Genomic DNA, 27,011 nt, shown 5'->3' on the forward strand with positions numbered 1-27,011 from the left:
TGGGAAAGGGAAAAATGGGGGGGAGTTTGGTTTTAATTTTTTTCTATTTTCTATATTTACCTCTTCAATTCAGTCTCCTGCTAATTAATGCAGAGAGAACCAGACTAAACAAAGAGGAAAATGGGGCATGGACAACACAAAGCAGCAGTTCATTGTAGGAGAATCAACACACTGCAAAGGTAAAAAGTGGAAACGCATTGAAAACCTTCCTAAACAACAGATTTTGCCACCTCCAGGGGCTTCACTTCAACACAGCTGTCCCAAAACACGGTTAGAGGGGTTTGGTTCAGCGTGACAATTGTTCAGGTAATGTGATACAGCTCCATATGGTGCAGGACTCAGCCACCCCTTGGACTTGGCTCTCAGTGATCCCCACATCCACAATATATTCGCTATAATTTCCTCCTTGGAAGAGCATTCTGCTGTAAAAAAAGCCTAAAACCCAACAAGAAACATTTTTTTTTTCCTCTAAATATTATTGATATTTTTAAAAAAAGTCCTTACTGTTATTTGACTCAGGCCAGCCAATCTCATGGTGAGAGTTGGGGACATGAAGTACTTAAAGGCGAGATCGAGACTTTCTTTATCGAAACACAAGGCCGTGTCCAGGGGTTCTTTCACCGTGCTCCACATGAGATCTGCCATGTTCCTGGCTGCACTCTGCCGTAGCTCCTGGTCTGACAGTTTACATAAATACCTGGGGAAAAAAAAATCACAAATGGAAGAAAAAAACCAAACAAATAAAAAAAAAGGGGGGTTGATTCAAACGGACACGTTCCTGGAACACCATCTTGATCATGGCAAAGACACATTTCCAGTAGCTCTAGGGGTACTAAGCATTAAAATACTACTATAAAAGTTGGCAATAATAAAAAAAAAAACACCAAGGACAAAGAGAATTATGCAGAAATTTTTTTAGAAAGTCAACAAACTGCTGAAGAATTTTAAACAGCTACGTTTGTCCTCCTGCAGTCACCTCAGATGAGGGGTCGCCTCCTCATGCACAGGGAGCTGAAGGGAGGCATAAGAAATAATCCTTTATAAACCCCAACTTAAAGAGCCCAGTGTGACACCAGCCTTACCTAAGCAACCACAAAACTGAGGCACAGAAAATCTCCACTCCAAAACCCTGACAACAGTTGAGAATTTCTCCTAACCTGAATGTGTAACACAAAAATATTTCAAACCAAGCTTTCCCCGAGCTCGTTTGGATGCCACTAAGGATGGCACAGGCAAAGTGAGTATAATTAATTTTTTCTGCTGTACTTCAGTGTTTGGAAGTTGCAGCTACATCCAAACTAGGTTTAACTACACAGAAACCCGTTCAAAATCCATTTGTTTGACAGCCCAAGCCTGGATCTGTCCTTGGAGAACAGCCAAAGAGATGCATGAATCTTTTAAAAAAACACAAGAGATATTAAACTACACTCAACTGGATTTATGCACCATTCCTCTGCATTTACATCATATAAACATCTGTAATTTTTTTTTTTTAAAGCAAAACTACAGGCCCCGATTCTTATTTAGATTAAGGTTCTTTTTCACAGCTCTTGTGTAGAGGCCTTAAAATAAACACACTTAAATGCTACTTAACACTGTCAAACAGAGAAAAGAGACTCCAGTGCAAATAATCCCAGACTGGAGATGGATGACAGGGATCACAGATAAGGAACTGCAGGACAAAAAAAAAGGGACCACTCCAGGCCAAAGCAACCAGATCCTTCACTGGGATTAGCTGGGAAATCAGATCCTGGCAAGAAAATGCTGCTTCTGTGCTGTGATTTGTAAGCAGGAGCCAAGTGGGAAGGAGGAGGGAACACTCCTGGGGAAAAGTTCAGCCCCAGTGAGCTCCTTTAACCTGCAGACAGGTGAGAGCAGCTCCACCCAGGGGGAAAAGCCCAGGAAACACGGTCTGTGGGTGCTCTGTCACCACAAATAGAGATGTTTGTGTCCTACACACCACCCAGAGAGAAAGGAATATCCTGCACCTCCCTCAACCCTCAGCTGGCTCAAAAAGGAACTGAAATATTTGGATTTTCTGGGAGAGAGACTGAGTGAAGAAATAAGAGGTCGTAATGAAGATGCTGTGCCCGGTCGTGACAAGCAGGTACGAGGATTTCCCAGAGCTGGTGGGATTTGGGAGTCACCATCCCCTAAAAGTGTTCAAAAATGTGCAGAGGTGGCACTTTGGGATGTGTTTTAGATGATCTCAGAGATATTCTTCATCCTTAACAATTCTATGATCCTGTAACTACCAGCAATTTTTATCTTCCCACTGTTCCATGCAAATTGCCACCAGTCCTGGTTCCCAGGGCTTTTCCATGTCCACCTCCACAAACAGGAGCAAGAGGGTTTGGTGGCTTCACCCCATTTCTGTAACATGAAATCTTCCTCACACTACCAAGTTTGGTGAAGGAACTACAATGATCTAGTTTATAAAACAAAACATTTCTTATTTTAATGCGACATTATCAGTCTAAACCTGGGTTTTTTTATAAAATTCACACTGCATCCACATTTTTAACCTGAATCAGACTCGTGTCGTATTTTCTGTATTATAATATCACTGAGAGTGTGTATTTTTTAAAAATGCACTTTATAATAAATTAAGCTACTTGTAGGTGCATTTTCCCAGCTACAGAACCCTAAAGAAAGCTCCAGAGAACAGAGCATGTTCTACTGGCTACCACAGAGCCCAGGTTTTGAACAAAGCTGGGTTGTCCCAACCAAGCACAGTAAAAAAAAGCAGATTTCAAACTTCTCTTAGAAGTGTAACTGCAGCTACACTACAGAATTTACTGGCACTACTCCACTGCTCATAAATCAAACGTGATCATATCTTTATTACCAGGATTAAACCCATGGAAATTTGCAGAGTAGGCCAAGCCTCCTTTTTTTATTGTGCAGAGGTAGAGTGGCCTGAACCCACGTGGACCAGTGAACTGGCTCCATGTTATGTTCTTACCAGTTTAATGTTATTATTATTGACCAAAAAGAACTCTTTAGCTGGCACTGGCAGTGAACACTCCCTGTGAATGTGCTGCACTGCCTCAGTAAGAACAGGGATCCTGGAGCAGGGCAAAAGGTCTGTTTAACCCAAAATAGCCCCTCCAAAAGCAGATTAAAGATTTATCCCATATCTCAAATAATGGATGAGCCCATCTACTCCTGCCAATTCATTTCTCCCTTTCTATTTATACCTGTGGCTTTCTCATTAACCTGTGCCAGTCTGTTTGACAATCCCATCTGCGTGGAAAACAAACTCCTTTCACTTCTTGAATGTGACCATTTCATGGCATTTCTTTTAACAACCTGTGAATTGCCACTCCCTACTTATTATCTTCCTATCAGCCACACATGATAGGAATCTCCCTGTCAAAAAAAAACCCACCAAACCCCAGACCATGTCTCTCCTTCTCTCAGTGTAAATTTTTTATCTCTGAGCTGGAACTGTACATAAAGTGTATCAATGTGAAGGTGGGACTGACTCACATAATGGTTTAATAATAGCTTCCATTCTGCCCTTCATTATTTTTTTAATTCCTGCATTTTTTATCTTTTTTGATCCCGAGGAGCATTAAGGCTTAAAGGAATAAGAGATGAATGAGATGCCAGGACCTGTGGAATCTGGTTCATCTCACATTTTTTGCCTGAATGAGGCTTTTCTAAGAATAAAACACACCTCTTTTTATACATATACATAAAGGATATTCCACTTATGTACAGGACCTGGGTTTTGTCTTCTGCCTTATTTTTCTTTGTTGCCACCCCTTTCCACTTGCAGAGTTTTTGCAGGAGGTAAATGTTGTGATTCAAACCTTCAAGGCTCACGGGCAAGGGTTCTTCGTGCCGTGCAGGAGTAAGGAGTGGTCTTGGGCACTCTCTTTAAAACCCAAATTCTTCAGGAGAATGTTTTTAAGGAATTCTTGAGGAGGAGATTTTTAAGCAGAAGAATGATTTGAATTGTTCCAGCTGCATTTTCCGTGTGGGTCAAGAGTTGGGTGGAGCTCCCCCTCCCTGCAGGTGCCACAGCAGCCACTGCCACCTGCAATCTCCTCTCCATGTGCTCCAGCACAGAGTGTTCTGCTTCTCCCAAACTGGGCCAGACACAGGAATCCTTCACACAAAAAAATCTCTCTCCAGATCCATCTTGAAGCAGCAGACAGGGAGAAGAGACAAAGGGAGGGCAGCAGGAAGGGTTAGAACCGGTCAGAGCTCTCAGATTTTACCAGAGCAACGTTAAGTAGGGGATGTCAAGCCTTCCAAAGAAGGATTTTAGGTCTTTTCCTTATTACCCACCACTTTTTGGTGCTTTACAGAGGCATTTACAGTATCAGACATACAACTTTATCTCTTGGTTCTCATAAAACTGGGCTTCACTGCTGGTTGGCTTCTTTCTAAAGCACAGAACTACCCACAGCACTTTCAAGCAACATTTTTGTCCCTGAAAAGAGTGTCCTCCAAACACTGCTGCTTGGAGCTTCTGCTCTCTGGAGACATTCAGTGTCTGAGAAATCCAAGCCTCTCCCAGCTCCGGTCTCGAGGTGGAAGGCAGATGGAACCAGTGTCTTTTTTCACCAAGAGACATCATCACCACTTTTGCCCTCATTTGTAACTGCAGTAAGTCGTGACTTACTGTCTTGAGCCGCTTTTCTGAGTCTCTTCCTTCTTTGTGAGGATTTTGCAGTTTGAAATGCAGAATTCTCAGGTATCAGGATCAGTAAAAACTTCTTTCTGAGGAGGGCAAAATCCACTTAGCTTCCCTATTGAGAGGTGCAATTTTCAATTCACGTCCTTTCTTTCTTTCTTTCCTAAAGTGCATCAAGACACAGCCCCTTCTGAGGCAGGATGTGAATGCCAGTGCTCCGCTCCCCAGGCAGAAAATCACATTTATTAGCCTTTTTTTCAGGAGCAGCAATGACAGGGTTGTGCCCATCATGATCTTTGCAAATTCCAGCAGTGGTCTCCTCTACACAAATAATACACACTTTGCTGTTCCCTTCGTGCTCTTCTGGCAGAAATTACCACAGGACAGGGACAGAAAGGGCAACCTCAGCTGATCAAAGACGCTGCTGAGGTGTCACTGGGGTGACTCCTCTTCTCTCTTGCTGCTTGTGCTGCTCAGCCCCCGAAATGCAGTCCTTGCAGAGGAATCTCCACGAGCAGCAACTAGAACTGAGTCAACCAGAGCCCCCCGAGCTCATTGGAGATCAAACCCCCTTAATTTGCAGGATCTGTGTCAAAGGTGTTGTGCTGCTGTGCCCAGGACTGGCTTTGTCTTTTTTTTTTTTAAGCTCTTTCCTAAAGTAAAAAGCAGATGGAGACCCAGAGACCTGAGCTGCTCCCACAGGATCTGTGAGCTCGACAGCCACGTGGGGTGAGCTGCATCCAGCAGGGAAGTCAGCTTTTCCCCAAGGCATCTGTGCTCACTTCTGCCCCACAAAAAGGTGCAGCCCTGGAGGTTATTTTTGCTCTGTGGCCTCCCAAAGCTTCGGGTCCTGCTCTGTAAGTGGATCTCCACAAAAAGATTTGGATTTTATAACGCTGAGAAACCCCAGATCCCCTCAGGATTCAGGTGGGAAAAACAACAACTGGGAGAACATTCCCCTTCCTGCCCTAACCTGTGTTATCTAGAGATGGATCCTGTGTCAATATTCCTGCTGGGATGGACAGGAATGGATTGTAAACTCTGAGGGCGTTATTTATGGCAAGACAAATCCCATTTCAAATCAGATGTAAATCCTCTAATGGGGAAAGAGGAAAACATGAGGAGAACCCAAGAAAAAACCCTTCCAAAACCCCTTCCAGTGACCCCAATTACACCTACAGTTCTAAACCAGAAACTGTTTGAAGAATTACAGGATAACAAGCAAGGATTACCAGGAAAAACTACAGGACGTGTCTCGTTCAAGTAAGTTCCTTCTTATCAGCCTCATTCTAATTGTTGATCCTTAATTGTTGATGCTCTTTTTAATTTCCATATATTCCAAGAAGACAGGTAAGGCTCATGACCAAATTCCCAGGTACACAAAGAGCCATTCATGGAATATGCAGAAGACAAGAACTTGAAGATCCTCTGCCTGCCCTCCCTAAGCTGCTTCATGATTAATTATCACCTTTAAAAGATGTCCAAGATAACACAGCAGCAATTAAAGGAGTGCACACGGCTGGAGTGGAACTCCAGAGGGATGGGTTTTAATAAAAGATCAAAATATTCTTCTCTGTGCTGGTATCACTTTGGTAGAGACCACGTTACAGCAAGACAGACTGACAGACAAGCCAGCACTGAAATTTTCACAGTCAAAATGCATCAAGAACATTTTAAAACACGAAATATAATTCTCAGTCTCAGTGCTCTGTGAACTTATCAGTTGCCAGTGTCATTATTTTTGTTGAGTGTTATTTCCTACTGGAATGGTAAAGGCAATATAATGTGTAAAGGCACATTTTTTTCCCAGTATAAGCACATTCCTAATATTACAGGAACAGGAATTCCAGAGCCTTGGAGGAGCTGTGGGCCTTTGGAAGAGCAGTGCCCTGCACCAGGAAAATCTTCTGTCGGCCACTGCCACTGGAAGGAGAATTAGCTGTGACCACACCCCTCCACCTCCAGGCAGATCCACACACAGATAGTTCCATCAGCAAGCTCCCTGAAACGTTTCTATTGTCCTGAGAAACCCGATGGACAACAAATCACTTGTATAATTAAATACTTCTCCAAGTGCTTTAATTTGAAAGGGTTTTTCATGACAGGCAGCTCCAAAGAAAATCTTGGGGACAGGATATATTTAGACACAGAAAAGTGTGAGCAGACTTTTGCTCACACCTCAGCTCCTGCCAGCTGGGAATGCAGAACATCAGAACGGGAAGCAGTGTTAGAACTCCAGATCTGAAATTGCTCCTCTACTTCCATCACCTCACTGCAAATCTTATGTTCAGTTGGATGCAGGTGTCACACTGAGGCTGTGGCACAACTGAACCTGGCACAACCTGTCAGGATGCCACACTCCAAATGCTTTCAGGAGATTGAGCTGATTGATAAGAAACCAGAGGGGTGGAAAGAGCGGCCCAAACTAACCCCAAACATTCCTTTCACTCTCCCTGCTGAAATGGGACAGTCAGAGCATCAACCTGCCCGATTAAAAGTCCATCAGCTGCAGTGATAAATAACTGCAGTGTCCAAAAGTCCCCCAAGAAAAAGTCTGCAAATAGAAGTTTACCTGATAACGTAAGTCCTAAAGGGTATAATGTGCTGCATGACAGCAGGGATGTGCAGCCATATTCTGATCTGCAATGCAAAAACAGAGAGAAAAACTTCATTAATGACATTTTTAAAAAAATGAAATATTGCTGAGACATTTGCACCTGCAACCCCACTTAAAAAAAAAAAAATGTTTCTTTCAACTTCAACCTCTTCATTTCCTAATTTTCCAAACAGGAGCTGCATCTGTCCTGCCTGTCAGCTGGAAAATACACACTTTGTGTAAAGAGTAGCACACTGCTCAGTGCCTCATGTTTTTCATTTTCTGTGTTTTCTTCAGCAGGAAAAACTGCTACTCAGCCCTGTGGGGTTTCTTTTTTTCTTTTCAAAGTCTACAAGAAAATTATTCCACTCTTTCTGTTCCTTGCAAATCACTCTTAAATCAAGCAGCATTGTTTGATTCGTTGGTGTTTTGCTTCTTAGGGTTTACATATCCTCTAAAATAATGGTTTACAAGCAATGATCAAGCCCAGGTTTTTCACCACCACGTCTGCACTTCTTGTATTTGCAATTCTCCTTTCACCACCTTTGCAAAGAAAATGCAGGAATATATGCAGAGAAACAAGAAAACCATCCTGAAACAGCTACTGGAAACCTCTGTGAGAGGGAAAGGACCAACCAAACCACTTCCACAGGCCAAGTTAGAATTGCCATCTGCATTTCAAACAGGATCCTGTTCAACCTGTTACAGAGAGGCAGCCAAGAGCCAGCAGGGATGAGATGAAACGGCAGCAGCTCTTCCCTCCCCGGGTCGTTTTAATCATCTGCACACACAGCTCTGGTGAGAAGCCAACACTGTCACTCAGGGCCATCTGCACCTCCCTCCACCTCTGGCCTTAAAACAAGGGTTCATCTCAGCCAGGATTTCTTGCAGCAGCGGCAAAGAATTCGACCCTGAGTGCAGAAAATGCACGCCCTGCTCCTTGCCAGGAGGGAATGATATTCGGCTGGAATAAAAGTCGATCAGCAGCGTTGCTTGTCAGCATTTCCATAATCAGCCAAGTCACTCTTGGAGGCAGTTCTGCACAAAGTTATCTGCAGACTCACTTTTTACAGTGCAACATCAGAACCTGCTTTGCTAAACAAACCAGCCACATTTTCACCTTGCAAAACAAACAAACAAAACCAAAAAAAACTCCACATAAACCCACTTGGAAGAAGCCTCTGATCCAACTGAGGGGGAAAAGAGGGGGGAAAAAATGCAAACATCCCCCAGATAAAAAGTGCAACCCAGAAGATGCTTGTGCTGGAAACAGGAATTCAACAACATTCCGACAGGGAGTTGCAGGGATGACAAAGATACAATTGTATTGACACAATTTGATGTTTCACACGGCGTGCTCTGTCCCACAGACAGCGGCAAACAGCCAAGAAAATGTATTTCTTTGTGGAAGGAAAAGCATGAAGTGGTTTCAGCATTTTGTTCTTGTGGCTTTCACTGTTCCCAGCAGTTTTGAGTCTCCATCAATTCAAACTTTTAAAGCCATCTTATACACCTGTGCACGTGCATTACACACAACCTTCAGCCTCGGAACTCAAATAAAGAATCATTTCACACGTTACAAATGAAAATATAATTCTCATCATGGACTCAAATAGGTCAAATATTCGAATACTGAATTATTTAAATGACATAAACCAGCATATATCAAATGGCATCAACTAGCATCCAAAACATGATAAAATATCAAACTACATTAAAAATCCTCAACTTTTTTTTTTTCATTCCAGCTGCTTTTAAGACAAAGTATTCACTGCATCTGTTCTCAAGTTTCAGAAGGGTAGAGCATCTCTCAATACCTCTGAGATACTTTTACTTCTGATTCAACTTCTGAAGTTTCCCACAGTAAAATGGATGTGGGGTTTAAACCCTGCACAGAACAAGCTGTGGGTCATTCACATCTCTGCAAGTTTTTTTGGGAAGCCCAGGAAGTCTTGTCTACCAGAAATGGAATGTTGCTGGGTGACTGCAGTTCTTTATTTCCAGTTTAATCTGCATCCTGGAGCTCACTACTAAGCCTCAGTTTTTCCTGAGAGATTCCTGGGTTCATCCACACCACAATATCTCTGAAAATATTGCTGAACCATTTAAAGGAGTGGCTGAACAACTCCCTCACCTTACAGACTGGAAAAGAAATTCCAGCCTGGATATTCTGAGGAGTTTTTACAACACTGGGTCCTCAAGAGGCTTTCTCAGGAGTTACCACCACTGTGAGATTGTGTTTTGGAGTTACTGCACACTCTGCTCTGGCTTTGCATGTTGGGAACCAGATGAGAAGTGACACTGCAGAGCTGCTCCCTGAGCTATTATTGGAATAAATAGCTATAAATCCCCCAAAAATCAAATGTATCGGGACAAAACCAAGTCAGATTAGCAGGGTTCCTCCTGAGATCACCAAGATCTTGTTCATGAAAAAATACAAGTTTTGTGCATCCTTATTTTTATTCTAATGGAGTTTGGTGTATCATTTCACTCTCAGAAACATTTATTAAAATATTTATACTTACCTGCGTTATATGAATTATAGAAAGGATATAAACACCAAAGAAATATTATATCAAAATCATCATTATAGAAGTAAAGAAATATTTTAATATTAATATTGGCAAGGTAACATGTATTTTATATAAAAAAATCTAGCTGCCTCACTTGGATCTAATAAATATATTGCATTTGAAAGTCAGAAGTAGTGCTAACAAGTACAGAGTGACACCAAAACGCAGCAAGTGGATGAATAAGGTAGAATAATTGCACAGAAACCAACATCTTCTTATACTTTCTGTAGTGAACTGAAAGATAAAATGTAATTTTTTTTAAAAGACTTTTCCCCTAACTCACAGATTTGCCAGCAAAGCCAGAGCTCAAAAGAAAGGTGCTGGCTGAATGGGGAAAGCTGCAATGCTGGAAGAGGTTGAAGAAAGAGTTCTTCTGGTTATGGTTTGGATTGAATTTCATTTTATCTGGCAGGTATAACCATCTAAAATAGCTCCAGGAAAGAGCTGAATGTGTCACCTACTGGAAAAAAAAAGATAAATGCAAAGTTGCCAAATAATCGTCTGCAAGGAGAAGGTCTGATGAGAAGTATTTTGGGTTAAAGGTACATCACTAAGAATAAAGAAAACAAACAATTTTTGTGGAGAAAAATAAAGATTTCAAAAAGGGCAAAGAAGAAAAGCAGTTGCACTGGGATGGGATATGCAGGAAATGGGATTTGCAGGCAGAATTCTTACTGAGAAACAAGGATTTCAAATTGCCAAGAGTGTCAAAATGATGTTGAACTCCCTTTTTACGAGGCACAACAAAGTCCTGGTTTCCTCTTTGCCCATGTGTAACTTCCCCCAGCCAGGGCACAACTTCATATCCTCACATGACACCAACTTTCACAGTGTCCTTCTTCAGGTCTGGGGTTTATTTTCATCCCCAATCCCCTCTGAAATCAGTTTGTAATTCCACCAGCCAAAAATCACTGCCATTTCAAATCACAGAGATGATGGAGGATGTGCATTCTGAGTGAGAATAAGGGATGATCCCCTCTATGCTGCAAGTAATATAAATAATAGACATACCTGTAATGATACAAAACCCACAGAAATTCCAAAGAAATTCCAAAGGCTTTTCATTCCTGCCTCACAGAGCTAAAAATTTAAAACATCCTGAGGAACTCAAGCTATTTCCACGGCACAATTTCAGGGATGGAAATGACCTCTCACAACACTCTCTTCAGATTCTTCCGGGGCTCTTACAATCAAGGGAGAAACCTGAAAATCTGCCCGCTGAGCAAACCCCAAAGGGGAAAAAAAAACAACCTTGCAATCTTTTTTTTTTCTCCCTGAGTTCTTCCAGACTTTTTTGTGGGAATTCCTAGGGAATACTCACGTTGGACACCACGGTGATAAAAGCATGTGCTATAAGGAAGGGCAGCGTCTCGGGGCTCCCGTACTCGAAACAATCCTTCATGAGGGAAAGGCCGTTCTTCCCACAGAACAGGCAAACGTAACGGAGCAGGTGCAGGGGGACTTCTACATCCTGCAAAAATACACAGGAAGAAGAAGTTTAGGCATCAATATTAGAGCCATCCAGTTAGTTGAACACAAAAGCAGGTAGAGAATATTTTAAATTTCTTGGATAACTTACATTCATGTCACAGAACGCCCCTAATATATTGCTTTCTTGAGCAGAAATATCCTGGTTAAAAAAAGAAAAAAAAAAAAAGTTAACTGGAGTAATAAAAACACATTTATAGAACAAAAAAGCATTTTTGGAAACAGGTGACCATTCCCAGGTATCACTGTCACCTAACAGAATAAAACCAATCTCCTAATTCAGAGGAAGACACAAGTTTTGCTCCACTTTTACATTCCAAAACGCACTTTTCCATAGTTTTTACTTTGTTAAGAAGCAGATATAAGCACACAAAGATACTTTATGAGCACATCTCAGTGGTGCTCTCGACACCTGGATTATCAGATTATTCTACAATCCCAGCCCCTTCAGATCCCTAATTTTTTTCAACAGGAATACAGCAGAGGACGGTCTGGCACACAGAGCAGAACCAAGCCAGGTACTCTGCAAGGCAATTCCTCCCTGAAGAGGAGACACATCTGCAAACACCTGAATGAAGTGCAGGATGTCCTACAATCCTGCATTTCATGATTTAAGGGGGAAAAACTGTCAAATTATTCATCGCCACCATCAAAAGTTAAGAGTCAGACCCTTCCAGGATTGAGCTAAGACAGGGAAGGGGATTGTATCACCCTATTGCTGCAACCAGAAATCTGTTTTCTAGAAACACTAAACTGAAAAGGGTTTGGGAAAATGGTTTTTCTTTTCAATGCCCACAACACCCACTCGTTGGGCAGCAAAGAGCAGGAAGTTTCTTTCTCGGGGCTGTAACACAAATTGGGTGTTTGGTGCACGTGGCTGGGGGCAAAAGGGCACTGCAGGTATAAAATGTGCCTGTCAAACACAACACTGCCACGGATACAAATTCCTCTTCCCATCCCTCCAGCACTGACAGTCCCCAATCCAGGGGATGTTGAACAGAAAGTTCGGTTTTGAAGTGAAATTTCCTGAATATATTTTAAAATAGCTGTGTAGGAGTGAGCTCCCAACTGTACCAGAGGATGCTGGAGGCAAGCAATTTTGGATGGATTAAGTGTGATACAAACATTTTGAATTATTCAATATGCTCATATTATAGCTAAGCATTTATTTTTCCTTTTTCTTTTTTTTTTTCTCCTCCTGCTGAACTCCCAGTCATGCCTGAACTCGTGATACTCCAGCAGTTCTTTTTAAAGCAGCTCTGAAGGCAGTAGGTGGTGTGTTTTTTAAGCAGCAAGGAAAGGTGTTCAGTGCTCTGCTCGTGAAAACTGCAGGGAAAGGGTGAGAAATTCCATGAGTTTTCTTCAATAAAACAGAGAGACCTGTTGTCAAGTCAGCTCCAGTTCTTGGAAGGCAGGAAGCACAAACTCAGGGAGGGCTGGGGACAAGTCCTGCAAAGCTTGTAAAAGTGCTGCAGATGAGAGATGGAGCCTGGAAATGTGACTTCTGTCCTTGCAGATGTGGAACAGAACAGCCTGAGAGCTCCTGAAGATCAAATTTATTAGGAAATAAGAGAATTCCTCATGGGAATCTCCTGTGGCATTAAACCCCACCATCACTTCCCAGGATCTTCCAGCCTTCCAGTACCTAAAAGAGGCTGGAGAAAAGCTGGAGAGGGACTTTTTTCCAAGGAACTTTTTCCCAAGGCAGGCAGGGATAGTGTTGTCCCAAAGCCCTCCAGCAACAGGAAAAGAGGGAATGGCTTCCCACTGCAAGAGGGTGGGTTCAGATTGGATATTAGGAAGCAATTCCTCCCTGGGAGGGTGGGAGGCCCTGGCACAGCTTGCCCAGAGAAGCTGTGGCTGCCCCTGGATCCTTGGAAGTGTCCAAGGCCAGGCTGGACAGGGCTTGGAGCAACCTGAGATCATGGAAGGTGTCCCTGCCCCTGTGGAATTGGGTGAAAATATTTACTTGGAGAAGCAGAGGGCACAAGATTCCAAACAGGGAACTACAGCTACAGACACCAACTGAATTATTTTGATTTTCCCCCTCTTTCATTTCATCCCATCAAGAGCTGCTCCACGGTCAGGGAACTCCCTTTGGATTCCATGTTCATTCTGAGACACTGCAAAGTTCAGGAGTTCACTTTACGTTGTTGCTTCTCTCTCCACAGGATTTTAAGAGCCTCCTTTTATGGATTTTTTTTACTTTCCCTGAAGTGGATTAAACTTGCTGCACAAAGTAGGAAAAGAGTAGGTAAAGTAAAACCTCTCTGGATGTGATGACTCCACGAAATGGGGCAAATTCACCGCAAGAATCCGGAACAGGGAATTCCTGAAGTCAGGGTGCAGGTGGGAATCTGCTTTGCATCAGCACATCTCCCTTTTTCCAGGGCAAAAGAAATGCTGAGAGGGAGAGGAAGAGCTACAGCAGCTTCTCCCAACAAATTCCTGGCAGATTTAGCCTGTCCAGGAATCTGTTTAACTTCCCAAGTATAGACAATGCACTTCAAACAGGGATTTTCATGTTATGATCTCCTGAGGACTGAGACCAACTCTGATTTAAAACAAAAGGTGCTGTCGTCACTGGGACTAAACTTGTCCCAGTTTAACCAAGATGTGCTTTAGATTGAAATCCAAAATCAAATTGTAAACCCCCTGAAATCCAAAATGAAATTCTAAATCTCAGTGAGTTACTGACAGGAGCAAAAAGTGTTGACATTAAAATGTCTAACACTGTTTCAGAATAACAGAATCCCAGTGCTTCCTAAATAGAGAAAATATCAGTTTCTGAGAATTATTCTTGATGTTGGGACAAAAAAATCTCCCCCTCCAAAAATGAACAAGGTACATGACACAGATGGCAGGTGACATCTGGGTCTGAATCACTTTTAGGCTGCACACCAAGTAAAACAGAAATCCCATCAGGCACTCAGAGATTTTCTTCTTATCATTTGGGAGTGGAATTGAAAGAGAGGGGAAAAAAATAGATTAAATTGTCATTTAAAAGAATCAAGTGTGCTAGTACATGGAAAAGCTGCTCCGGGATTGTTCATCCCATATTCCTGTGGAGCTGGTTTCAGTCAGAGGATAAATCACTTCAGCAGTCATTGATTTATTGTTTTTAACTGACAAGACAGATCTGCCCTCTACAGCTCCTCCCTGCAAGGCTGAGCTGCAGATTAATTTACGTGCGTGAAAGTTTAAAAGGCAGGTCAAGAAAGAATGATGGGAAACTTGCAATCCACAAATCCTGCAACCCACAAATGCTAACTTTGCCTCCTCCTTCCACACACATATCTTTGAAACAACTCTGTTCACTTGTGCCCAAATGGTTGGGAAAGAAAAGCACAAAATCCAGCCCACCTAAAAAAGCCACTGTAAATTTTAATTCAATTTGTCAGCTGTGGCAGGGTTCATTAAGAACTGGGGAGATGCTGGGATCACCCTAACACACACAACCCTAAATTATGTATGACTTGGTATCTTCTTATTTTGGACTTCAGTTTTTAAAGCAAACTCCAGCAGTCAGAGCTCAAACAGAGCTCCCAGAACTCTCTAAATAAAAAATAAAAGAAGAGTGGGTTAACTGCTGTTTCACTGCCCACTCTTTCTCCAGAATTTGTTGGATAGAAGCCTTTTCTATATAGCTCAATGTACATCTTCTTTCCACACAAATACTGTAAAAGAACAGTTCAGTTGTTATTAAACTGCCACAAGTGAGATCAAAAACCAACCTTTACAAGAAATGAGGTTTTTTTCACCTAGGAAATGCTAACACCATCACATTTATTCCAGAAACTGTGAATGAAACACGGCAGGATTTTTGAATTTCCTTTGGTTTGGTTTTCAGAAGACAATAAGAAAGATGTGAACAGCAGCTCAGAGGAAAATCAGCCCTGTGGAACAAAGCTACCTGTGCAGAGCTCACTTATTCCAGGCGATTTCTAAGCTGTTCTAACAAGTTTGGTCTTGCCCAAAGTCCAGTTTAGGAAGCTTTGCTTCCAGAACCAGAGATTGCAATGAAATCAGTAAACTATTAATGGGTTACCTCCTGGGAGAAAGGCCTTGCCCCAGTCCCCTTTTTGCCTTCCTGTTGTTTAACCAGTACAATAACTCAGTGTACAGTTCCACCCAACACTATCAATGCATTACCTATAACAATTTTAAAGAAAATGTAAGAGTAAAATATAAGTTCCTCTGAGAAGCTGTGCTGGAGTCAAGGGGAGAGCTGGCCCTGAGAGCACCAAACACACACAGCGAACCTGGCCCAAAATAATTCAGTGCAGACACAAAGCAGCTGTACCTCTATTGTGGGATGGGTGTTATGCTTGTAAGCTGTGTAGAGAGGAAACTGGATCTGAAAGATCTTGGCCACGCACAGCAGCAACCTCTCCTTCTCCTCGGTGCTCCACAAGCCAAAAGCATCCGTGTTCCTGGCGGGCTCCTCCTCGGCCAGGAGACAAGTTCTTGCAGCATCGAATTTTTTCTCTATAGATTTTTGCCTTTCTCCATTTTCCTCGTCGTGAGGCTCTCTCTCTACGTTCAGGGGCTCCTCGTGGTTACTCTGCTCTTGCCAGGTGGGCTCGATGTTGAGAGCGCAATGTTTACAGAGCTGGTCCCGCAGAGCTTGAACTTGGGCAATCACTAAGTTAATGAGGGCACAGACTACTTGGTTAAAGATCTCCAGGTGCTTATACTCCTTGAAACAGCACAAACATTGCCTGCAAGCAAACAGAAACACCAAAATAAACAACTCTTCACATTAAAACGTTTCAAACATTTGAGAGACTCAACCCAAACGAAAGGGGCTCCACCCAGAAGGGGTGGGAGTCACAAAGCCTTCCATAAACCCTGTGAAAATCCCATTACTTCCAAATCTTATCATAACTGTGAGGTCCCTGCTATCATTTAGCAGCTGCTCCTGGGAGTAAAATACAAAGAAACCCTCTTGAGGGCAAGGTGGCCCTGCTACTACAGCAGCAACGTTTTGCAGGATGTTTCCTGAATCCATTTCCTCATCTGCTTTTCTCTATTGCTCTTGACTGCAATAAATCACCTGCCATTCCTGTCAGCCCTGTAAGAACTCATTCTCGTTATTTTCAAACCAACGGGGCTGCAAAATAATTTTGTTTTTAATTGAGTGTTTAAGTTCACTTCCTTTATCTGCATTTGGAGTGGGATCCCGTGGACACTGGTGCCCTTTATCCATCGAGGAAAATGCATTATCTCCAGTCCTTTTTTCACTTGGCAGGCTCAGAGATTGTCCCCCTGATTATTTACTGACACACTGCAAGTGGCAAAGAACAAGGGGGAAAACTAAACAACACCCCTTTATCAATATAATAAGACAAATCAATAAAAGCATCAATTAGAAAACTCTACACAAGTCTAATTGCAAGCAAGGATAACTAGAGATGTAAAACACATTCTGGGTGCATAAACCCCCCAAAGCAGATACTTTGGAACCTCCAGTCCACGAGCAGAGTTCTCAAACACAAAAATAACATAAAAATCCCCGTCCCACTGGTGAAGAATATGAGGAGATAAAAGACAGGGCAAGAAATCAACCCTAAGAAGTGATACAAAAAAATTCTTCTGCAAACACAGCATTTAATTTAGAAACTGGGCTTAATAAACCCTAATTTGTAAGAAGAAAAGCCAAGAGAAGCCAGAACTGTGACAGGTAGAGGGTGCTGCCTCTCCTGATGGAACACAAACATGTCCTTTAAAGCCCAGACTTTCTCAATATACTTTTTTTTTTCTTTTTTTTTTTTCCAGTGGGTTAGGCAAAAAGATAACATTCAGGATTCCCTGATTCCAGCACAGCTACAGTGACTGAAGCATCTAAACCCTTCTGTTCCATCTGTGCAGGAAGAAAAATCCCTTTAATACTGGCTAAAGGGAGCGTGCCTTCACCCATTTGAAAAGCAGATTCTCGCCATTTACTTGTAAATGTATTTTCATATTAACAAATGACAGCAAGGGATCGCAGGCAAAGCCAAGTGTATCCTCAGGCATTCCATCTTCAAGCATTTATCCCTGGGGAAAACTGTCTGCAAAAGGTCCATCAGTTATGCCTGCAAATTACTGCCCCACTTGGGTGTAACAAATTATTCTCAGTAACAATGGAAAGTCGGGTGAATATTCCCACATATTGGAGAACTTTGTTTCCAAGACAGAGGTATGTGCAAAACCTCTGTCAGGAAGAGCTCCACCAAAAATTAATGATCTATTTAAAAAAAAAAAAGAAAAAAAGAGTATTCTGGAATATTCTGCTTCTTTGAACGCAAGTATTTCCAGGAGAAAACTAAAATGGAAGCACCACAGGCAGATGGAAGAAGAAGGTGTTGTCCAGGCTGAGCTCCAGCTGATCTTCTGAAGAAAAGTCCAGATTTCAACCACAGGCAACAAAGTAAAAAGTAGTTCTTAAGGAAGGCATCAAAACAACAAACAGAACTCTCAGAAGAGCCCATTTGGCAGAGCAGAAACAGAAATTAAAATGTCAAGTCCAACTCCTTCCTTCATTGGACTCTGCTTTGAACAGCTCAAGGACTGTTTTCCACACCCTTTTAGAGCATGAAACCAATTCATGTGGAAGGTAACAGAGAAACCAGAAGGAAATCAAGAGTTAAATGTTGCCTAATCTGTATTTTTTAATTCAGGTTGGGGTTGTCAGACCAGAGCTGCTGAACGGGACAACATGTGAACAGATGATGCCCTGGAAAAGGACTGGGTTGCAATTGTTCTCAGAAAGAAAATGGGATCTAGGACCTGTCAAGAAATGCCAGGATTCTGCTTTCTGTGCCTGCTGTTTATTTGGATTTCTAAATTCCTCCTCTGTGTCTAAGAGCACGTGGCAGAGGATCATGAACTTGGCTTGTCATCTTTTGGTAGAATGAGGAAGAGGAGGATTCTGCTCTCAAAGGTATCCAAAGTGTGACATTCCTAATTTTTTTTTTTTTTTTTTCTTTTGGAGTCTTCTAAACACCCAAATAATGTTGTCTAATTTATCCTTTATGCTTTTCTCAGTATTGCTCATGGTTTAGTTTGGCCTTGTAACCACTGCTGAGCACTGAATTCCAAGCATCTTTGCTGTAAATTCTTTCTAAAAACTCCTATCTACACTTTTCAAAGTGTTGGAAAAAAATAAATAGCTGGAAATAAGCAGAACAGCTGATATCATTGCTTTAAAAAATAAAAATAAAACCAACAGTAATTAAAAGACTTGATTAAAAGGAATAATGCAGTTGATTTAAGAGAAGCACATGCAAAGCCCTTTCTGGATCAGTTTAGTAGCTGTGGCTGCAATCCTTCCTCATCTTCACCTGGATTGTGAGGACATGGAGAAAAATTGAACAGGATGGTTCCATTCAGAGTGAGCTTTTCTTAAGTTCTTAAAATTCTTCTCCCCCTCCTCAGAAAATCCCACGTTAAAGCAGCACCACAAGTTATTTGTCACTGTAATACAGCGTTTTTTATTTTGCTACCCAATTATTACAGCACCCAGCAGGCCAAGGAGATTCAAAATATGCTTTGCCCAAAATCCACTGGGTTTATTTTTTATTCTTTTTTTAAGCAGCAAAATGGTCTTTACTCTCTCCAAGCATCACATTAACAACTTGCCCATTCTCTAATTCACTCCACCGTGTTTTTAAGAAGGTAAAGCTGCTGTTGAGATTCAATACCATCAACATTCCAGCTCAGTCCCAAATTACCTTTGAGTCCAGGAATTGATGTAAGCAAATATCTTGAGGGCATGTTCCTTTCTGAGCTGCAATGCATCACCACCTTCAATGTCCGATACTAAACAAAACAAAAAAACAAACATATTAGGAGGGAAAAACCCCAACATGCAATCGCTGTATTTTTATTAGAAATTATCTGTGAGAGCATGGAAAATAAATGTATTTTCATACTGGAAACTCAAGTTCTCTACTGAAGCAAAAAATACGTAATTTGGTTAAGGGAGGTTTGGGTGCAAGTGACTCGAAAACAGAAAGTGCACAGTGTTCCTGAAAACTGCTGGGAAAATCAGTGATTGAGGACAGACCCTTCTTGTAATCCTATTTTTATGAAATACTCTTTAGAAGCTTCACTGGGAACTACTGATTGATGTGTATTTTTAAGTATGAACCTTCACCAATTTTACTGATCAACCTGACTCCTCAGGTTTGGTTTTTTTGTTTTGTTTTGTTGGGGTTTTACCCCCAGATTTTCAAAGTCTGCATTTTGAGCTGACCACAAGACCTCAACGTCCTCTTCCTGATCAGATAAAGACTGGGAAAAACAAGCAAACAAACAAAACCCAAACCACACCAAACCTGTCAAGATAAGAAAAACGTGCAGGGTAGAAAATAAGGTTAATTCAGAGGAGCTGAGTTGATGATTATTGCTTTCAAATGCAGACACATCTCCCATGACATTTAACCACCATGAATCACTGATTGGCAAAGTGATAAACGCTCCCCACACTCCGTGCAGATGGAAACCAGAACAGAACTCTGCACTGAGTTCAACCCCCAAACATCTCAATGAGCTGGTAGCAAATGTCCCACTTCCATCTCCAAATGCTTCTACACTGGAATAAACCAAACATGAAGCTCCCCTTAGGCAGGAATTGGTTTTATCCCAGGGCACTGCATTCTCTGTCCTGGCCACACACCCTTCCCCAACACCCACTGCACAGTTCTTCCTTCCTCCTTTCCTGGATTTAACCACTTGGACAATCAGCTAATTAATTGCTACACCAACTGAGAAGGTCACAGTTCTTTTAAGTGGCCATTTACATTTTTAACACAACCAAGTGTCCATCTCCACGTTTCACACGGAATTTCCAGTGTCCCACGCTCACAAATCCACGCACCAGCTTTGTGGGAAAGGCTCTCTGACAGCAATTCTGTCCCACCTCAGCCTCGCGAGGGGCTGTGGGATCCCTCCCTCCAGCTTCCCAAAAATCTCAAGCTAAGAAGGGAAGTCTGCTGGCCTAGAGCAGAAAGCAAAGTTCAGAAGGAAACCACTTCACAGAACAATCACCCTCAACAAGCATTTAGGACTTTGAAACAGGGACATCCATATGCACACACACACACACACATTTTCATATACGTGCACCCACACAAACATAAATCCATACAAAAAGCTCCCAAACTTCCAAACTCACCTTTCTGCCTCACGCCTGGAGGGCTTTAAAGATCCTACAGAACACTGGACAGAGTACAAGAGTGACAGGCAGACTAAAAGATGGGGATCACCCCATAATACCTCTGCTTTTAAACATCACAAATTACCGTGACTCCTGATCTCTCAGGGCCAAAGCACATGGCTGAAAAAAACAAGAACTCCATCACACAATATAGGTCAAGCTTACCACAAAAGACAGATCCTTAGCTAAAAAAAAAAATTAAAAAAAAAAAAAAAAGGCTTGCCCAGCATCAAAGATTCATAAAACCTCTGTTTTCCTAATTTTGTGAGCTTTGCTTCACTAAGGCAAATTCCTGCAGGTTTGACTGAAAAAAAAAAAAATGTTGACAACAGTTTAGTAGCTAAATTCTAACTTGCAGGATCTTATATATACATTTATAAAGCTTCCTTCATCCCCACATCCCCCTTGTTAGAAACCACCAGCTCTAACAAGGGCAGTAACTCTTCCTTCCAGAGTGGCCTTTGCACTGCGATTGTTTGAATCCCTCCCAGATTTTCCCTCTGTGAGATGAGGAAGAACTGAAAGTTAAGCAAAACTGGTCCCTTAAAAGCTACAACTGCCACACAAAGAGCCCAGAGTGGAGAAGTTATGGAAATACTGGAAGTTATGCCCCAGGACAAAACACAGGGATGCAGATGAACGAGTTGGAGAAACCTGTTCTTTTCTGTTCATGCATTTTACATCTCACACACTGACCAACTTCAACGGGGCTTATCTATTAATCACTGCTAATTAACAGAGTGGCTGCAGACATGACTTCCCTTTTGTTGTCTGGATCTAGAAATAATATTGGGTTTGTTCCTTGAAAAGACTCAGGATGCTCAGAACAGGAGCATCCCCACTGAGGCTGCATTTTCCAAGGAGCTGATCTGTCTGTGCCATTCCCAAGGGCAGGACTTACCTGGAGCTCTCTTTTGCTCCTCAGCAAAAATGATCTTGTTCACCTCACTTGATTTATGTCCTCATGACCAAAACTTCCATCTTAGGCTTCTGAGTTCTTATCTTACTCTGGATATCAACTTTGTGGACACTCCTGAGTTACAACACCTCCATTTAGAGACAAAATGCAGTTTGAAGTACAGAAACAACTGGTTCTCAAGCCTTTCTAGTAAGTTTTTAATTGATAAAGGTAGAGAGAAAAGCCACAGGAACAAACACACTCCTTGGCATTCCTGTGCACCTCCTGATTTCAGTCACTTCTGGAAGGATTCCCTCCCTGCACATGATTGCACTTCCAAATACTGATGTCTGTCTCCTTTCAAATCAGTTTTCTTCTACTTTGAACAGGCCAGAAGTTAAACCAGATTCATTCACTGGAGAATAAAGCACATCCTTCTGTTCTCTCCTCAACTCCAGCACCCTCAGAACCTCCTCAATCTGCTGCCTCTCCACTCTCACACTTCCACTGCTTCAAACCACCGTGTCAAACTTCTCCCCAGACTTTTCCTGCACCAAGCCTCCTTCCTGCAAATCAATTTGGTGGGTTAAGACTTCTCCTTAGTTTTCCACCCGAGGCAGTGATTCCCACAGGATGCACTTGTGTACTCAGAGCCTCTGAAGCTCACCCAAGTGGCATCACCAAGCACTGATGATAAATATCTGCTCCAGAGCTTCCCAGGCAGCCCAGGATCTCTGAGGATCTCTCCCAGCAGGGGCACAGCTCCCAAGCCCAGGCTCAGCTCCTTCACTGCCTGTCTGCAGGGAGTGCTCCTTTCTCCAGGCACTCAGCAATCTTAGAGATGCTCCCCTTCCCCATCTCCGGGCTCAAGTCCTTCTCCTTCCTTAGATTTGCTCCACCAAATCTTTCCTCTCAGTTAAAGCCTCGTAGACCTTCTCACCCTCCTTCTGCCTCGTACTTTCCATGCACAGACACCTTCACCCTGTGCTGGATCCAGTTTCAAACCCACACTCCAAAGGCACCTGGAGCCACACATTCCAACCACCTCCTGCAGGAACCCCAGGGAACTGAGGCTGCACAAGATGGTTTAAAGATCTTTTGATCACAGTGACACCACCAAAGAAAGAGCTGAGCTGCTTAACTAATCAAAGTAATAATTAACTGTCTGATTTAACATCTTCTGGTGTAGCAGTTTTCAAGTATTTTTTTTTTAAAATATCAGATTGACCTAAAGTGTAATTGTTTACTCAAGGAGCTGACGAGAAGCCAAAACACACGGCAGTCAAAGTTAAAATTCAAAACATATCATAAAAAAAAAAAAAAAAAGGATATTTCCTTGCTGTTTCCTCAGTCTCCTGTTTTACTTGGCTGGCTTTAAATGAAAACCTGGGTGATTTACCTCACCCTCCACAAAAGGGTGATTTATTAGAAACACCATCTTCCAAACTAAGCAAAAAACCCTATTAATAAATGTGCTAAAGGAGGTGAGAAAAATACAAATCAACTGCAAAGAATGGGGCAATATCATGTCATCTGTGGGCAAACAAAACTCAGATCATAAGTGCAGTTTTAGCAAGAACTTCAGAGCTGGAGGAACAGCCTGTAATTAGACCTCAAGGACAACCATCATGCTGGACTTGGGGGGAATATCTTATATCCAAAGGTCACTTATCACACCAAGAATAAAATCAACTGGCAAGCAAAAATAATCATTTTTAAAAGCACATTTCCTCTCCTTTCAGAAACACAACGGAGTAAAAAGTAACCAATGAAAACTCTTTAGTATCTGTAATTTCTCCATATTGAGAGCTGTGACAAGGTACAGCTGCACACAAATTCTGCTCCCTCCCCCAGAGTTCAGCTGACATCATGGGAAAGGCTGCATCACCTGCAGGATGAACATTATTCCCAGAAATTGTTCCCTGGGACAGAATAAACGGAGAAAACGAGCCACACACTCAACAAAACAGTATTAGGGGCAATAATCCTAACCTGGACAGAAATCCATCTGTAATGTGTGCAAGTGCCATCGTTCACACAGAGAACCAGCGCTCGTTTGAACGCACCGAGAGGTCTGCCCTTTCTACTTTCACCTGTTAGAATGACTTCTTTTTCATTCTAAAGAATTCCTGATGGCCTTAGGTTGATTCCCAGAGTTCCTCCTGACCTTTACTGAGCCATCCTGAAGTTAAGGGCCAGAGTTTAACTATCCAAGCTTCCCTCCAACTTCCCAGTGAGGAGGGGGAAAAAAAAGTCTTCTTTCTACTTCTGAGCCTCCATAACATAAAGCATCCCAGAGCACTGGCTAGATAAGCATTAGCAAAGAGAAACACCAAAGAAGAATGTACTAACAAATTGTAAAAGTTAATTTTTCAGTATTAAATCCACTGTTAATTGCCAGGTTAACATAGGGACAATCAGATCTGCAACCCAAAATAGTGTAGCAGTAAATTCTATATGGCTGGTTAAGGTGCTGAGTGCCTTCAATGCTGCCTTTATGATGCTCATCACAGATAACTACACCCACTTCCACCCCACAACACACCTGAACTCATTTTAAGCCTACATCAAACTCTAAATTTCTTATATTTAGAAATATATTGCTTTCCTGCAAGTCTTGTATTACAGAGTACACAAATACTACAGCACAAATGTTGTGAAAATGTAACAGCCTAAAGACAGCAATTAGCAACTTTTAAAGTCTCATTTCCTCAGAAAAAACAAACTGTGATCCCCTCATTGGCCTGTCAGACACAAACTTTTGAACATTAAAGCAATTTCAACCAATCTGACAGAGGTCTGCAAGTCTAAGCAACACAGGAGCTACTCAAGAGTAAGGAAAAAGCAGTTCCAACTGGTATCCCCAGCATCCAGCACCTGTGGAACTCCTCACAGCCACCTGGAGATCAGAAGGATCTGAGGAGTTTTAATTCAGCATTCCAGTGCACAGCAAAGTTGCATAAGGAGTAGAAAAAGCCTTGGTATCTTCATCCACCAGACCAGACTTCTAAGAACAGGGCAAATGAGCTGATCTGAGGCACCTGCTGCCTTTATCTTCCGTCTCTGCAAACACCACTAAGTTCTCTCTCTTTCCAGCCCTGCATTTCCCCTTCCATCCTATCTCCCTCACCTTCTCCAGCAAACACCGATTTTCTTTTACTACAATATGTGAATGCCCTTTGGAGCAAAACAGCAGCAGCTGACTCTGAGCAGCACGAAATTTCACAACTGTCACCCTTCAGAAGTGATGCCACCCTCAAGTTTTCATCATGTTTGCTTTGGGTTAAAATGCCCCCTCTGGATATGGCTGTCAAATCTACCTAAGGCAACAACTGTCCGGATTAAGGGCATCTTATGACTTTCACCTTCCCAAAGAGAACGTGACACAGCAACTGCTGTTTCACGTTCTGGAGCTGGTTTTACCAAGAAGCACCCCAGTGAACTCCAGTGTAAATGAGCCCAGACACAGCCCCTCAAGTGTCACACAGAGCTGTGGTGCTGCAGGAGCCAGGCCCTGCCCAGCAGTTCAACTGCAGCTCTCCCACAAAGCCTGCCCCGAGCTCTGACTCTGTGTAAACTCACGCTCTTCCCACACACAGACACAGGACAAAGTTCACAAATCCCGAATGTGGGCAGTGGAAATCTGGTCTGGACTAGATGGGAACGTGAAATGCATCATTCAGGTGGGGTTATGCCAATGGCTGAAGAACAAGGAGTATCCCATCCAGCACGGAGCGGCAGGGATACAGAGGAGCAGAGGAATTCCATTAAAAGTCCATGAGGTGCCAGCAGTTGAACACTGTGCTGTGCACAGATGGCCTTTTGGATCAAACACCAGCAGGAAATGGTGTAAAGCAGCCTGTGGAATATCTGGCTGTGGATGGAATAACCTGCACACTGCTCTGGCTCTGCTGGCCCACGAGGACCCACCAGGAGCGTCCACATCGTCCTCTTCAGAGCCCCTGATCCCAGCCCTGCACACAGGAACCCTCAGAGCTGCTCATGAGCAGTGGGATGTCCAGGCTGCTGCAATTCCATGGGGATGTGAGTGAGGGAAGCAGCCTGGTGGTACAGCCCAGGAGAGCCTGCCCCAGCAGCTTCCTCAGGGGTGCAGTGTCAGCCAAGGCAGACAGAAGGACTCTGAAAAGATCTCTGGTGTCCTTGCACTTTGTAATCTCCTGGTGCTTCTGAGAATCTTGGGACTCTCAGCAGCAAAGATCTTGCAGTCCTCCCTCTCCAGAGAAAGGCAAGTTATGTATTACTAAGGAAAAAAACCGGCTATAAAGCAATTTCAAAGCATTTGTGCCACTCGCTGGAGTTTAAAAAAAAAAGTAGTAGTCTTATTTCAGAGTCTTATTTTAACTCAGTATTGTAAATTGTGTCTGAGTCCAAGACAAAACATTACAATTCTGGGAAGTCTCTGTTTTCATCTTTATATTGAAGCTGTTATAGTTCCCTTTTTCAATTAAAAAACAACCTCCAAAAAACCAGCTCAATTAAAGTAGTATTTCCACACAATCAAGTCTGCTTGACATCACCAAAACACGGGCTGGATGTGGAAAGCCAGGCTGCCCATCATAATATTTTGACAACAGCCACTGCAAGTTTCTTAAGGAATCAATTCAGGATTGGACAAGCTCTGCACAAACCCAGCATTTCCCAGCAGATCCTTAATTACCCCAAGGTACATTTCAAAGCCAGGGCTGACACTGTCACTGCCAAACCCACTGCTCAGATAAAGGATTGCCTGCCTTCAGTTTACAAGAGCACTTGAATTCCTTCCTTTCAATAACATATTACCTTCAAAAACAATGCAGAAGGACTTGAATGACTCTGGCTTTGAATGATTTTTCTTTAATGCTCCAGCTCTGAACTTTTGCTAAAATACTGCTTTAAGGTGAAAACACAGAACTCAGGGTTTATCAAACTCCTTTGTAAGTAGAACAAAGATTTAATTGCGCGAACGAGGTTCCAAAAGCTAAAGAGGTTTTCTATTAGTCTTAATTAAAAGGAGCAAGGAATGCAAAAATTAAAATACCTACTCCAGGAAGCATTCTATTTCCAAGAGAGAACTTTGCAAATGAGTTCAGCTGGACTACTTGGCAGCCTGTGAATCAGTCACAGACAACAAGAGCAGCTTTCCCCCACAAGCAGAAAGAAAAGGCCCACAACTGAGCTACCCCAGCCCCTCAGAAGCAACAGATTACCAGCAGATTTCCAACAAAAGCATCCAATGGTGTGTTCCAGGTTTCAGGGACAAAACCTGGGAGAGGCAAATATGATTAATTTGTTTCTTGCAAAGTATATTTAAGCCTGCTCAAAGAAGGAGATGAGAGGGCAACGGGTCATTAGAGTCAAGCCCAAGAAGGGCTTGCTCAGCACTTCAACTGCGAGGCTTCCTTTGTTTCCACCAGCACAGGTGCAGGCAACCCCCACTCAAAAAAAGAGAATGAAACACCCAGAAAAGGAGAAGCAAGCAATAAAGTCGTGGTCTCTCTCAACTTGCAAACAGACACTCAAATTTTGCACTCGCTTGTGCTGCAAAATCTGTGTTTATTAATCCTCTGAAACACGTGGTGGGTTCAGTCATTCAGTGGTTAAATACA

The 27,011-nt window shown here is 42.5% G+C and overlaps 1 protein-coding gene across 11 annotated transcripts in view; it reads right to left on the reverse strand.

Annotated features, from left to right (window-relative positions):
* The window catches only part of USP34 (ubiquitin specific peptidase 34), a 101,449-nt gene that overhangs the window by 66,082 nt on the left and 8,356 nt on the right, over positions 1-27,011 (reverse strand). For all 11 annotated transcript variants that reach the window (XM_050316489.1, XM_050316490.1, XM_050316493.1 and 8 more), the window contains exons 2-7: positions 19,021-19,108; positions 15,609-16,026; positions 11,397-11,447; positions 11,139-11,288; positions 7,221-7,288; positions 505-697 (exon numbers count right to left, since the gene is read on the reverse strand). In XM_050316489.1, coding sequence (XP_050172446.1) covers positions 505-697; positions 7,221-7,288; positions 11,139-11,288; positions 11,397-11,447; positions 15,609-16,026; positions 19,021-19,108 — 968 coding nt within the window. The remainder of the gene's footprint in view (positions 1-504; positions 698-7,220; positions 7,289-11,138; positions 11,289-11,396; positions 11,448-15,608; positions 16,027-19,020; positions 19,109-27,011) is intronic.

This window comes from Myiozetetes cayanensis, unplaced genomic scaffold (genome assembly GCF_022539395.1).
Source record: "Myiozetetes cayanensis isolate MyiCay16 unplaced genomic scaffold, myiCay2020 scf2-11, whole genome shotgun sequence".
Lineage (NCBI taxonomy): Eukaryota > Metazoa > Chordata > Aves > Passeriformes > Tyrannidae > Myiozetetes > Myiozetetes cayanensis.